The 15,045-nt window shown below is 43.5% G+C and overlaps 1 protein-coding gene across 5 annotated transcripts; it reads right to left on the reverse strand.

Annotated features, from left to right (window-relative positions):
* Positions 1-1,907: 1,907 nt before the first annotated feature.
* Positions 1,908-5,702, reverse strand: rdh14a (retinol dehydrogenase 14a). 5 transcript variants are annotated; one of them, XM_068338398.1, is made up of 2 exons: positions 5,386-5,702; positions 1,908-4,334 (listed from the first exon to the last, which is right to left on the reverse strand). In XM_068338398.1, the coding sequence occupies exons 1-2, from the start codon at positions 5,623-5,625 to the stop codon at positions 3,717-3,719; spliced, it is 858 nt and encodes a 285-aa protein (XP_068194499.1). In that variant the 5' UTR covers positions 5,626-5,702; the 3' UTR covers positions 1,908-3,716. The 5 variants fall into 5 exon arrangements, 3 of the variants coding, with proteins under 3 accessions (XP_068194499.1, XP_068194501.1, XP_068194500.1); XM_068338400.1 differs by having other exon boundaries at positions 1,908-4,621; positions 5,386-5,523; XM_068338399.1 differs by having other exon boundaries at positions 1,908-4,742; positions 5,386-5,505.
* Positions 5,703-15,045: the final 9,343 nt, after the last annotated feature.

Below are 15,045 nucleotides of genomic sequence, written 5' to 3' on the forward strand. Positions count from 1 at the left end.
TTCCAGACATCAGTACACCACAAAGAGACCTGTAGGGTCAGACACCGATGCTGAGAGAAAATGACAGTCGAAAATCTACACTGACAACAAAAACAGAGTGAAACACTCAGATGTATCAGTGGGAGACCAGGTCCTACTAAAACAAGACAAAGTTGACAAATTCACAACAACCTTCAACAAGACACCACACGAGTTGATCAGCAAGGACGGCAACAATGTGATTGTTAAATCACCAAGTGGAGCGACCTATTCCAGGAACACTACATTCGTCAAGAAGTACTACACCGAGGATCCTGCTCCACAGTCATCTAGCAGGACACAAATAACATGGACCGAACACGAGGAGGAACAAACCACACCTGACATCAAGTCCAACACGGAGACTCACACTAGGGTGTCCACACCTAAACCTGCAACGCCTGCTAGGTACGAGAGACCCCACAGGCAGATCAAACTACCTCAACGTTTGACTGACTTTGTCATTAAATGAGAGTCTGTCTGGTACTTAAAAAAAAAAAAAAAGTGCCAGATGTGATGTTTGTGATATTATGATTGTGCCTTACCAGTCATGGTGATGTTTACATTTAGTGTTTACAAGGTGAATATATCGTGAACATTTGGTTTATTACAGGGTGGAATTTTGAAAGGGAAACGGTTGTTCTGTATGGAAAAAATATAAGAATGTAATACATTGAAGTTGTGAGAAAAAAAAAAAGTTTATTTCACTGATGTATGGTGCAAGGCACATTGGAGTCTAATTCCTAGCAAGGGGGGGATGTTATGTACTGATGTGCTTGCCCTATGGGGGACTGACATTCTATCCTGGTGCCAGTGCGCGCCAGATCATTACTTGTGTACATTGCCATAGAGCCAACATGTGTGCAGACAAGTAAGTCTAATAAATACGATTATTGTTAAAATACGGAGTTGATTATTGGAGAGAAGTAATCACTACCCAACACATCATCCAATCTTTATCCTCTTTAATACACTACTGTAGTTTGTCCAACTGACTGCCTTCATCAGGTTTAATCAATAGATACGATCAGCATAACAATGGAAGTTGTTATGCTGATGTTGAGTAGTAAAATCTCTGAATGTATTGTCATCAAATATAACACTTCACACGCCCTGTTAAACTCTCATCTTTGCTGGTGGAGATGACATTTAAACGTCACACATTACTTAATGTCATGCTTTTGAATGACTGTCAACATCTGATGACTGCTCTGTTGAGGTCTGTTCCCCCGCAGGGCTGTAACAATGCTGTTTGATGTAACACAGCTTCATAGCTTGATCACACACTGACCAGAGAAGACATGCAAGCACAAACGAGAAGAGACAAAAATAACACAACTCAGTCTACATGAGCTAAAACTGACTGAAAAGGCACCGGTGTAGCAGGAAGCAGATGAGGAGAAAGCTTAGGAAGTAGCAGCCAACACAGAGCCAGCTGAACAATATGGTGATGGCTGAAAGAGAGGGTTGGGGTTCCTGTACTGACCCGGGAGAATGATGTTATGTCCATGACACAACCAGAGTGTAGACAGAAGAGGGATGAGGAGACAGAGAAACATTAGAGTAAAAGTTTGAGTCATGGCCAGACGGGACAAGATTCCTGGCTTCAGTTTTCATTTCTGCTAATAACTGTTGTCTGCGGAGAAATGGGCTTTAATAGAGCCCCTACAGTTAATCTATTTTTACAGTGAAAATACTGAAAAGAGCAAATGGGCAGCAAATTGCAAGATCCCATGAAAAATCAGAAAGGGAAAAATGTGACCCTGCCCGGAGGAAGCCCGGGGCCCGCGTCTGGAGCCAGGCCTGGACAGAGGGCCCGTAAGCGAGCGCCTGGTGGCCGGGTCTGCCACGGGGCCCGGCCGGGCTCAGCCCGAAAAGGCAACGTGGACCCCTGTGGACCCACCACCCACAGGGCAGACCGATGGGGTTGGGTGAGCTGCCATATGGGTGGCAGTGACGACAGGGGGTCACAACGTACCAAACCCGGGCGGCAGAAGCTGGCTTTGGGGACGTGGAATGTCAACTCACTGGCGGGGAAGGAGCCAGAGCTTGTGTTGGAGGTGAAGCGTTACCAGTTGGATCTGGTGGGGCTTGCCTCCACGCATAACCTCGGTTCTGGATCCAAACTCCTGGATAGGGTTTGGACCTTGTTTTACTCCGGAGTTGCGTCAGGCGTGAGGTGCAGGGCGGGTGTGGGGATACTCACAAGCCCCTGGCTGTGCGCCACTGTGTTGGAGTTTACCCCGGTGGATGAGAGGGTCGCTTCCCCACGCCGTAAGGCTGCGATGGGGGAAACTCTGACTGTTATTTGTGCATACGCACCAAATATCAGTCAGAGTATTCGGCCTTCCTGGGGTCCCTAAATGGGGTCCTTGTTTGGATCCCTGCAGGGGACTCCATTGTCCTCCTGGGGGACTTCAATGCACATGTCGGCAATGATGGAGACACTTGGAGGGGCGTGATTGGGAGGAATGGCCTCCCTGATCTAAACCCGAGCGGTGTTATGTTGTTGGACTTCTGTGCTAGTCACGGATTGTTCATAACCAACACCATGTTCGAACACAAGGATGCTCATAAGTGTACCTGGTACCACAGCACCCTGGGTCAGGGGTCATGGTGAGGAGGCTTTACAGTTTGGTGGCCTGAGGATTGCATCGCTGCTTTTTGCAGATGATGTGGTCCTGTTTCCGTCATCGGCCTGTGACCTGCAGCACTCATTGGTCCGGTTTGCAGCCGAGTGTGAAGCGTCGGGGATGAGGATTAGCACCTCCAAATCTGAGGCCATGGTCCTAAGCAGGAAACCGGTGGACTGCCTTCTCCAAGTGGGGAATGAGGTCCTTCCACAATTGAAGGAGTTTAAGTATTTGGGGTCGTGTTCACGAGTGAGGGAACAATGGAACGTGAGATTGGACGGAGAATTGGGGCAGCAGGAGCGGTATTGCAGTCACTTTACTGCACTGTTGTCACAAAGAGGGAGCCAAGCAGAGAGGCGAAGCTCTCCATCAACCGTCAATCTTCGTTCCTACCTTCACCTATGGTCATGAGCGATGGGTTGAACCGAAAGAATGAGATTACGGATACAAGCGGCTGAAATGGGCTTTCTCAGGCGGATAGCTGGTGTCTCCCATAGAGATAAGGTGAGAAACACTGCTGTTCGCGAGGGGCTCAGAGTAGAGGTGCTGCTCCTTCGTGTGGAGTCAGTTGAGGTTGTTTGGGCATCTGGTGCGGATGCCTCCGGGACGCCTCCAACACTTTGCCAACTTTTGAACAAAAAAAGGACCTTTTTCAAGACACAATAAACTGACAGAGAACAAAATATGTCCACAGGGGTTATATGGCTCATTCCACACCTTCAGCTACCCAGACTATTCTGTAAACCTGATACAACTTTTACTTGTAAAGCATTTAATCACATGAACAGGCATTTCAAAGCACTTTAAATTGAAAAGGAAACCAACAGAACCCTCTAGAACAAGCAAAAGCGACAGCGGCCTCCCTCATGAGGATGAAACTCCGGGCAAGATTTTTGAGTGGGGCCATCCGCCTTTTCCGGATGGTGGACAAGTTGTGTCTTTATTTAGAACAGTTATTTACAACAGTATGTTGTACAGGGCAAGGTACCCAATATGTCACTGTCATGATTTCAGATCATTTGCTTATCACTGATGAGCTTGCCTGAGCATGCTTGAAAATATTTGTCATGTGGTTATGCCCACCATAATTTCACTAATGTCCCACAGTTTACCAGCCACTTCCTGGTCTGTGGCTTTGTCCAGCACAATCTGAGGTTGACAGTCTGCAAAACACAGACCGTGGACTCCATCCACATCTGAGCTGCAGGCCAAATGCACTGACGTCTGTGCTCCATCCTGGGGGCTCTTAAATACAGCCCAGGAAAGCAAGTTAAACAGGGGCTTCGCTAACATTGGGACATGGACATGCCTGCCTAGATTGGTCCTCACTATACCCGGAGTCAGAGCATTGACTGTGACTCCAGTGCCCTCCAGGCGGCGGGCCAGCTCACAGGTGAACAGCAGGTTGGCCAGTTTGCTGCGACTGTAGGCGAAAGCCTTGTCATAGCTCTGCTCACTATTCAGATCTTCAAAGTTAATGTGACCGTGCTTGTAGAGTTTAGAGGACACCACCACAACGCGACTGGGCACTGATTGTTTCAGAAGGTCCAGCAGCAGGTGAGTGAGCAGGAAATGACCCAGGTGGTTGACGCCAAACTGCATCTCAAAGCCGTCTTCTGTCCTGGTGTATGGACACTGGTAGACACCAGCATTGTTGATCAGCACATCCAAGCGAGGCTCCTCCTGTTCAGCAGAGGGGACAATGAAATGCATCAGGAGAGGAGATGCTATTTTTACATTATGTCTAGAGACTTCAAGTAAATTTTCCAACATGGGGACCTGGGGGACAGCTTGGAGGAGCTCACCAGTGAAAATCAGGCTTAAATGTGGAATCTAACGTCATGACTGATCCAGTTACAGAGGATGGAGAATCAGAGGAAGTGGGAAAAGTCTGTGCAACTTACAATGCAACGTTTGCGTATGTCAGAGCTCACCGGCAAGGGGAATTGGTGTTGGTTTCAGCGAAGCATCTTGCAGTCAGTCAAGAACAGAGAGAAAACACTGAAAAAAGTCCGGACTATCGGAGAAAGTCCGCTGAAGGATATCAATTGGTATAAAGCGGTGGCTTTGTACCAAAAATGTCATGGTTACCTGCGTGGTGAACGGTTGTGTCAACAGAACATCAGGAAAACACAAAGACAACGGCTTATCGTTCTTTAGAATATTAATTCCACACAGTCCAACAGTAACAAATAGCAGCTAGCTCAATGCTAAAATAATATGGAAAATCCCACTGACGGGCTAGCATGTTAGCATCGGTAGCACGATTAACTTTTCCATACACACAGTAAACCAAAACGGGACATTGTCCTCATCTAGCGATTCATCCCAGGCATCTTTATCTGAATCACATTCTGACAGAGACATCCAACTAGTTACATTGTCTCGTTTTGGTTTACTGTCGTCTTCTTTTCATTTGGGCTTTTCCAAAAGGAAAGAGTTTGTTTTCTGGCCCAAAATTTATTTTTTCTTCTACTTTTCATAATGATGAATAACACATATGTCGCTTAAAATTAACTTTACCATCCTTTTCATAAGCAGCATCTATTTACATTGTATTTGTAACGTCATTAGGTTTAATAAGCAGCACCTATTCTACTTTCTATTTTTGACGTCATGAAGTGTAATAAACAGCACCTATTTTACCAACACAGAACTGCTGTTCACTGGTGTAAAGTCACTTCTCTTAACACTCGGCGTTAGGGAACACGCGTGACTTTTGTATGGCTGCTACCTTGATGACGTCTCTACAGAAGTCGTGTATTGACGTGAGGGAGGCCAGGTCCAGCTGCTTAACGACCAGCAGTGAACCGTCCGCCCCGGTCTCCCTCCGGATGTCCCGGGCGGCCTCCTGGGCTCTGCTCACGGACCGACAGGCCATTATCACCCGGCCCTGGAGCTTCACGATGGCCGCTGCTGTGGCCTTCCCGATCCCACTGCTAGCACCGGTCACTATCACCGTCTTCCCGTTCATCGTTTTACCTTACCGACAGCCATAAACATGAGCAGCTAACATTAGCCTCCTCCTGGCTAAATGCAGAAACTTCTTTACCCACAATACATAACGGGCTAGTGTTGCGTTCAGGAAACCTCGTAAAAATGAAGATTCAACCACAGAATACGTTATGAGTAACCAACCGTGGCTGTCCTCATTTAACTTGACTTCTGTTTTCCTCATCATTATTATAAAAGTACCCAAATACACAAAACTTGACTCTATTTTGGAAAGAACAATCATTGGCATTTAACTACCAATCTACAAATACCAAATCTATATTACACATTAGAAGAACATAATTTTAGCAAAAACATGTTCATCTTTATCCGCTGCAACAACAAAAAAAGAAGAACATGTTTCCCACTGATCCAACTAACCCTGTCCTTATCATCATGTATTTGTCTGTGTGATAATTTGTGTTTCAGTGATATTAAAGATAGGTACAGTATTAATATATGATGGTACCTCTACTTACGAAATTAATTGGTTCTGGAGGAAATTACCTTAGTAGAAAATTTTGTAAATAAACGTGTTTTCCATGCAAATGCCCTAATCTCTTCCAAGCCCCACCCAAATTCAGACATAAATGTTTTATAAAGCATAAAAATGCATCAAAACATGTAACAAATAAATGTTACAATGAGATTATTACAATATAAATGAAAGTTGTGCATAATGTAAAAAAGAATAAAGAATAAAAATGATGGTAATTTACCTTTTAACTGCTGTCCTCATTGTTTTTTGCCCTCTTTGGTTCATGCGCTCTTGCCTCACCATGAACAACAGAGTGAATTCCAGTCCTCCTTTTGAACTTCTCCAACCACCCTTTTCGAGGCCTTAAACTCCTTAAACTTCCTTTTGTTTTAACAACGTGGTGAATGTAGATGCATTACGGCCATATACTTTGGCGAGATCAACCAAACACATCCCTTTTTCATGCTTTTCTATTACCTCTTGCTTTGTTTGTACGGACAAAAAAAATATTTTATTCCTCTTTTCTTTTCGTCTTTTCTCCATCACCTTCTTAGGGTCCATAGTGAATACTCAAAAAGTTATTATATTTACGTAAAACTATCAGAACACGTCATGGATCGAGGGCCAAATGACGAGGCAGCTGCAGAGACACCTATGCAGCGTGTGCACAGACACCTATGCAGCGTCCTTTTTCCAATGAGGGACCTCCTCATTGGCTAAGAGTAGGTCCCTCTTAGCCAAAGAAATACCAGGATGCTAGGTAATAGCCAATGGCAGGATGCTAGGTAATAGCCAATGGCAGAGCAGCTATAAGAATGTTGCGTTCAGGAACCTTTGGGAGCTGCGAATAGCAACCCATACTGTATTTTTATCTTTCTTAACTCGAAATTTATTTCGTAACTAGAGGCAATATTTTCCTGTTGACGCATTTCGTAAGTAGAACATTTCGTAAGTAGAGATATTCGTAGGTAGAGGTACCACTGTGTCATTATTATTGCGCTATTATAATTATACTTATAATTATACTTAAGTGTGGTGTTGTTGTGTGTGGGTTGTGTTAAGATATTTACTCAATAATGTAATTGATCTGTTAAAAAATTGATTCATCCATAATTAATCTATATTCATTGGTAAGATATAATCAATAATATTATTGGCCTAGTAAATAATTGTGATATTTACTCAGGTATGTGCTGCTCAATTATATAGTCACTAGTGGGAACCTGTGGCAATTCCACGATAAAACAATAATATCAGACTTCATACCAAACAACGTGGTGACGAAACAACTTTGTGTTGGCAAATCATGGATTGCGCTGGGCGGTCATTGCAAAGCTGTAGATGAATTTTAGCAAGCTAACTGGAGAAAGATAGGTAACTAATTGTGAGATTGGGAAAGGAGCTAACGTTAAACGAAAAAGCACCTGTCAAAAGTACAAGTGGAAAATTTTTTTTAGAGAAATGATAGTTCTGTTAGCTGACTACATGAACAGAACTGTATGTAGTTACTTAAAAATATTATTATTATTGTTTTATCGTGGATTTTACATGGGTTCCTGCTAGTATATATATATACATACATATACATACATATATACAGTATACATACAGTATATATACAGTAAAAGCTCTGGCTACCCGACTGAAGAGATACACCAAGGAGATAGAGGCCAGGAGAGTAAACAAGACCTTCTCCACTCAACCAGCAAAGGTGTACTCTCAGTGGCAGGGAAATAACAGCAGCCGGTCAGACCCACCAAGAGCTAAGGTAAAGAAATAGTGGAAGGGCATATGGGAAAAAAGCATGACACAACACCGATGTCCAGTGGCTAGTGGACCTGAGAACTGACCACAGCAGCCTCCCAGAACAAGAAGAAGAACAAGTAATCATCTCAATGGCAGACATCCAAGAAAGAGTGTCAAAGATGAAGAGTTGGTCAGCACCGGGCCCCGATATGATCCATACATACTGGCTTAATAAGCTGACAGCACTCCATGAGCACCTAGCAACACAGATGAACCAGCTGCTAAGGGATGGGATGCACCCAGAATGGTTGACTGAAGGCAGAACAGTCCTGATCATGAAAAACCCACAGAAGGGATCCACCCCATCCAACTACCAGCCAATAACCCGTCTCTGTACAACATGGAAACTCCTGTCAGGCATCATGGCGGCTAAGATGAGTAGGCACATGGATCAATACATGAGCGGGGCACAGAAAGGAGTTGGTAGTAACACCAGGGGTGCCAAGCACCAGCTACTGGTGGACAGAGCAGTCCACAGAGACTGCAAGAACAGGCAAACCAACCTGGATTGACTACCAGAAAGCCTACGATTCAATATCACACACGTGGATACTGGAATGTCTGGAACTGTATAAGATCAACAGGACACTAAGAGCCTTCATCAAGAACTCTATGGGAATGTGGAAGACAACCCTAGAGACTAACTCCGAGCCAATTGCCCAAGTTAACATCAAGTGCGGCATATACCAAGGGGATGCACTATCGCCACTGCTGTTCTGCAATGGCCTGAACCCCCTCAGTCACATCATCACAAAGAGCGGTTACAGATACCGATTCCGAAGTGGTACAACAATCAGCCATCTCCTCTATATGGATGACATCAAGCTGTATGCCAGGAATGAGCGAGAAATCGACTCACTGATCCACACCACCAGGATATACAGCGGCGACATAGGGATGTCATTCGGATTAGACAAATGTGGCTGGATGGTATCAAGAAGAGGCAAGATGATCAGAACTGAAGGGGTTGACCTACCAGGGTGCAGGACAGGAGACATCAAGGACAGCTACAAATACCTTGGAATCCCACAGGCTAATGGCAATCATGAAGAGGCCATAAGGAAGTCAACCACAGCCAAATACCTCCAGAGAGAAGTCCTGCCATTAAGTCCTGAGAAGTCGGCTGAATGGTAAGAACAAGGTCAACATGTATGCGCTGCCCGTCATCAAATATCCTGCTGGGATCATAAGCTGGCCAAAGGAGGAGATAGAAGCCACAGATATCAAGACTAGAAAGCTCCTCACCACACACGGAGGGTTTCACCCCAAGTCCAGCACCCTGAGGCTGTACACTAAGCGGAAAGTCGGAGGCCAAGGACTAGTGAGCATCAGGGCCACTGTCCAGGATGAAACATCAAAAATCCAAGAGTACATCAGGAAGATGGCCACAAAAGATGAACTGCTCAGTGGATGCCTTAGACAGCAGAAACCTGAGGAGCAGGAAGAGGAGGAGGAGCAGACAACATGGAGGGACAAGCTCCTACACGGGATGTACCACCGTCAGATAGACGAAGTGGCTGAAATCCAGAAGACCTATCAGTGGCTGGATAAAGCTGGACTGACAGACAGCACACAGGCCCTGATCATGGAAGCACAAGTACAGGCCCTAAGTACAAGAGCAATAGAGACCAATATCTACCACAGTAAATCCGACCCAAGGTGCAGGTTATGTAAAGAAGCCCCAGAGACAGTCCAGCATGTGGTAGCTGGGTGTAAGATTCTAGCCGGGTCAGCACACATGGAGAGGCATAACCAAGTAGCTGTGATAGTGTACAGGAACATCTGTACCCAGTAAGAACTAGGAGTACCCAAATCCAAATGGGACATACCACCAAAGGTGGTTGAGAACAACAAAGCTAAGATACTGTGGGACTTCAGCTTCCAGACTGACAAACAGCTGCTGGCTTACAAACCTGACATAGTGGTGGTGGACAAAGAGCAGAAGAGAGCAGTGGTGATAGATGTGGCTATTCCAGCTGACGCCAACATCAGGAAGAAGGAACATGAAAAGATTGAGAAGTATCAATTGCTGAAAGAACAGCTGGAACATGCGTGGAAGGGTAATGGGGTCCCTGCGGTAGTAGGGGACCACACAAAATCTGAAGCCCCAGTCCAGCAGAGCACAGTCCTAGAAACAGCTAAGGTACTGCGCAGAACCCTCAGACTCCCAGGTCTCTGGTAGAGGACCAGAGCTGTAGGATGAGACACAGATACCACCCTACAAGGGTGAGAGGGACATTTTTTTATACACACACAACACACACACACACACACACACACACACACACACACACACACACACACACACACACACACACCAAGTATCAGTCTTCACACCTTCCGCTTGCTAATAAAAAGCCTAAAAAGCCATCTTCTTCACGTGAATCTCAGATTTCTTGAATAAATTAATTAAAGGCAATGGTAGCCTTCAACCAAAAGAAAAATCATTGAGTCAAACTTTATCTGCCACTGGTGGTGCTCTGGCTGAGTATGCTATGGTTGGCTTCACTACTGGGGCTAAACCAGCAACAATAAAGTGTTAATAGCATCTGTAACATCTGGAAAGCATTAGAATTAAAGCTGAACTTGGAACAGAGAAATAATGGAGGGACCGGTCTGCTGCTCAGCCTCATATCTGGAGACAGTGAGGGAGTGAACCTTCTCCTCTCAGCAGCTTCTGTCACACCAGTAGCTGCTGCCCATTGAGAAAAAATAAAAACTGTTATATCCTTACACAAACTATGTCCAGATATGAGAACACATTTATGGCTGTATAATGAAAATCAAAGGAAACAATTAAAAAAAGGGTTGTTAGGGTTTTGCTCTGAACAAAACCCTCTTCGGTTCTTTAGCTTGGTTGAGAGGTGTATATTGTACAACAAATACAAATTGTATTCCAAACGAGGCTTACTGAAGAAGTTCAGCAGTTTACAAGTTGGAGAAGATGCAGCGCTGGGCTCTCCCAACAGACGCAGCAACTACGTTTTGTGCTATCTATGTTTGTGTAAGCAGATGTGTTTTGTGGTCATTTCCATTGTTAAATGGAAATTCCCAACAAGAGCAAAGCAGTTTCTTCACGGAGCAGTTTGTGCAAAAATGAAAATTAAATGATGTGCTCATATTCATGCTCGTCGATAGACAGGTGGAGTGAAACAAATAAAAATAACAGAACAAAACAAAACAAAACCCATATAAAAACTTCATATAGCAAGAAGGCCTGAGGCCCAGAATGCCTGATATTTAGCTTCAAAGCTAAATAGAGACTTTGTTTTCAATTTTGAGAGATTTGCCAGTAATATATTTTTCTTTTCTTACCAAATTCTGTCTTTAGTTGATAGTTTACTACTGACTTTGCTGTTTTTTAATCATGAGGATAAGTGGAAAATGACCAAACTTTTATTTGTGTGAACTCTTGCATGATGTCAGTTTATATTCAAGTAGAATGGCTTGATTTGATGAGAAGAATAAAAGCACCTGTCATTTCATGTCAGGTTTAGGATATGCTAATGCTATTTTAACACAAATACTTAGAGGAACTTAGAGCAAACATGGAAATAAAGTTAGTTACCAGCAGCCTGAAGTGTTCCATCAATGAGATTACATACAAGTATGATGTCATTTGATGCTTATGACATCTAAAATGCTTTTGGATGGCGAAATAATTAGTTGGCTAGTGATGCAGGACATGCTTGTGATGCATTTCATTCTGGACCAAAGGTCCAGAATGAACTGCATCACAAGCATGTTCATGTTTCATTGACATACAGCGTGATCTTTCTCTTAATAGATGAAACTAACATCACTTGGTATCACTGTTTCACAAACTTTGTATCGTTAATCTGGTTGCAGGAAACATCGTATTTCTTGTAGCATCCTGATGAGCCTGTGATCACACTCAGTGGTGTGAAACAACCCATCCATCAATTCAGGAAGGCACTTATTATGGAAATTTGACCCTTTGGAGGCAGAAGAACAATCATGAACACAATATTCGTACCTATCACGGCTCAGAGACAGAACCATGAATCTGGTGGGCACGACATGAAGATGGCAGGTCAAAGGCTTGATTACTCACTTGATGTCAAGGGCTTGGTCACTCACTTGATGTGTCACATGTTGTGTGCTCAAGTCTGTCATTACCTTTTGTTAGATTTCCACTGTGTGGCACTGGGTGTACTCAGCCTACGACGTCATCTGGTTTCATGTTCTGTTCCACCACGAGCAAAGGGTTGGAACAACACACAAACATTTATCCATCCATCCATCCATCCATCCATCCATCCATCCATCCATCCATCCATCCATCCATCCATCCATCCATCCATCCATCCATCCATCATCCTCTTCTAGACACCATAATCACAATCATCTCATCTACAGGCACTTATTGGCCTTGTGGGTCATGGGTCTGCTGGAGCCTACCTTAGCTGGCTGTGGGCAAGAGACGGGGTACACCCTGGATAATGTGCTAGCTCATGGTGGGATGTGATTTATATATACTGTATATGTCTGAATTCTGTTTGGCTGCTATGGAGCCATAGCATTCTACTAGGCCCCCACCACACTGCCAATGCTTAAACGGTGACTGGAAGACAATAGAGCATAGCTAAATGCCAGTTGTAAAAATCTGAAATAGCTGATGACAGAAAATATTAACATTTTGACTTTGTTGAATGACAAGTATTTGGAGACCAAACATTTTTTACAGAAAAATCAACAGTCATGGGAACTCAAGCTGAAGTCATGCTAGGTGGCAAGAGATTACTATAGCAACAGCACATTTGTGCTTCACTCCAAACATTTTCTTCATGACTTAAGTGTAAATCAAGTTTTTACAGTTGGAGCTCAACAGACCTGACATATTCTACCAATGACTACATACATTCTTTTTGATTAACACGGTTCATTTACATCACCCAAGATTCCTCTTGTGCTGGAAAATCTATGAACAAAACCATGTTCTGAAACTTTGGATACAGTTCACTATATTATCAATTCTGGTCACACATGTCTTGTAAGACTTTAACATTTTTCTGTCCAAATATAGCAACACATTCCCACGTTCAAGCCCACGAGAAAACGTGGGCTTCCCACGTTCAAGCCCACGTTTTCTCACTTTAAGGGGAAAAAAATCAGCAAAACAATTAAAGAACTATCTGTCATCCAGCTAATAAAAAACAGCTTTAACTGACATAATATATGGTCTAGATGACAACTGCAGGCCCAGTGTGTCCCTAGCCCAGGCCAAGACTTGGCTCTGATAAATGGAGGCCAGTACTTGGTGAAGAGGTGAAGAAAAAGGAATCGGTCTGTCTCGGCTGTGAAGCTCAACACTCAGAGCTGAGTACTCCCAGGACACACGTCTGTCTGCACGCAGCCATGACTGATGTGAACCGTCATGGCCTCCAGGTGACTGCCTCGGGCCCCGGCCACATGATGTGTAAATGAGAGTCAGTTCTCACCCCGACCCTCAGCTATCAACATTTTCAGTGACTCCAGTGAAGCTGTTCAGCAGACTTACAGCTGAAACGGATGAATATGTGTTGAATTTGAACAGTGTCAGTGTGCACCCTGGTGATCTGTGATCTTGTCACTGCTTCTCAGGGTTCAGGTGCAAGCGTTGTGCTGCGTGACTCCCTCTAAGGCACCGTCCACACGATGATGGATTTTTTTAAAACGCAACTTTTCTGTTGCGTTTCCGCCTTCTGTCCACACGACATCGCAGATATCCGGAACGAAAATGCAACTTTTTTAAAACGCTGGCCGAGGTGGATTTTTTAAAAAATTGTCGTGTGGACGGTGTATCCGCAACTTTTAAAAAATGCTGACGTCTTGCCTGCGACGAAAATCTCTATGACGTCATATTTATGGGGCCGTGTGTTGTGACAACAAAATACGGAGGATTCCTATTGGATAAAATTCGACTCAATACTGCCCCCACATGGTTTGGCATGCTTATAGCCGTCTTCGAAAACGCACCGCTGCGTTTACGTGTGGACGGGGATTTTTTTGAAAACGATGTCGTGTGGACGCAAATCGTTTTCGATGTGTTTTTAAAAAAATTTGTCACCTTGTGGTTGGGGCCTAAGATGGTAGATACTGAATGAGTCAAGTGCCTCATGTGTAGATACACTTATGTAACGCAATGCAAATATTGTCATTCTTAAGATATGCATGAGAACATGTAACCATTTATTATAAGGTCCATTGGAGTATTTTTGGTAATGATGAAATGTAAGCCTACATGATGCCAATGATATCACTGTAACCTTCCCGTTTTTACATCATCATGACAAATAAGCTATAAATAAATAAAAGTGAAGCTGAAGGTCATTACTGATGTGCTAACAATGTACATTTTGATCACGAGATGACAATCTTATTGTTAAAACATGCATGTTGTTATTCCAAAAATGAAATAACAATCTATGATGGAATAAATGTGTCTTATTTGAAATATAATACAGTAAGTTGTTCTGAAAAAGCTTGAATACTTCCCTTACCCAGTCTGCCTTTATTTATAGGTATAAATCAGTCAGTCAGTCAGTCAGTCATTCAATACATTCAAGACCTGAAAATATAGTAGATTCAGCTCACTCAAGATTTTTAAGCGAAGTTAGAATAAAATGCAAATGTTGAGGGAGGAGTCTTTTGTGAAACAAGTCAGACATGCGCCGTTCGGCTCTGAACTCTCCAGATTTTTTCCCGGGCAAAGACGATCATGCAGGACATCTTTGAGATGGTGCAATTGGGATTTATTTATGCTATCAACGCCTATTTGGTGAGTATTTTTTCTTTACCCTTTCACATATTCGTATGAATGTTTATTTTTTCATCGCTGAGAAGAAGAAGGTATATTTTATTAAGTGTGAAGTTTATTAGTTTTTAGTCAGGTGTTTGGCTAGCTTATAACAGTAAATGTGGAGGGTTGTGTCAGCAAGGCATCCGACGTAAAAACTTGTGTGAATTAGGGGAAAATTAATCATCTCAATTATTTTTTGTGGTAATGCCAGAAGTTTGCAGCTGAAAGTTATGAAGAAAATGACCTTATTGCAGAAATATAGTTTTCTCCACAGCTTCTTATTCATGAATGTAACAGAATGCAATTTAAGGTAA

The sequence above is a fragment of the Antennarius striatus genome, chromosome 17 (assembly GCF_040054535.1).
Source record: "Antennarius striatus isolate MH-2024 chromosome 17, ASM4005453v1, whole genome shotgun sequence".
Lineage (NCBI taxonomy): Eukaryota > Metazoa > Chordata > Actinopteri > Lophiiformes > Antennariidae > Antennarius > Antennarius striatus.

What these genes read in the sequence shown, in the direction of transcription:
- rdh14a (XM_068338398.1), bottom strand. Translation starts at nt 5,625, where the DNA reads ATGAACGGGAAGACGGTGATAGTGACCGGTGCTAGCAGTGGGATCGGG. An exon ending in TCTGTAGAGACGTCATCAAG is followed by an intron (nt 4,335 to 5,385) that starts GTAGCAGCCATA and finishes TCTGCTGAACAG; the next exon opens with GAGGAGCCTCGCTTGGATGT.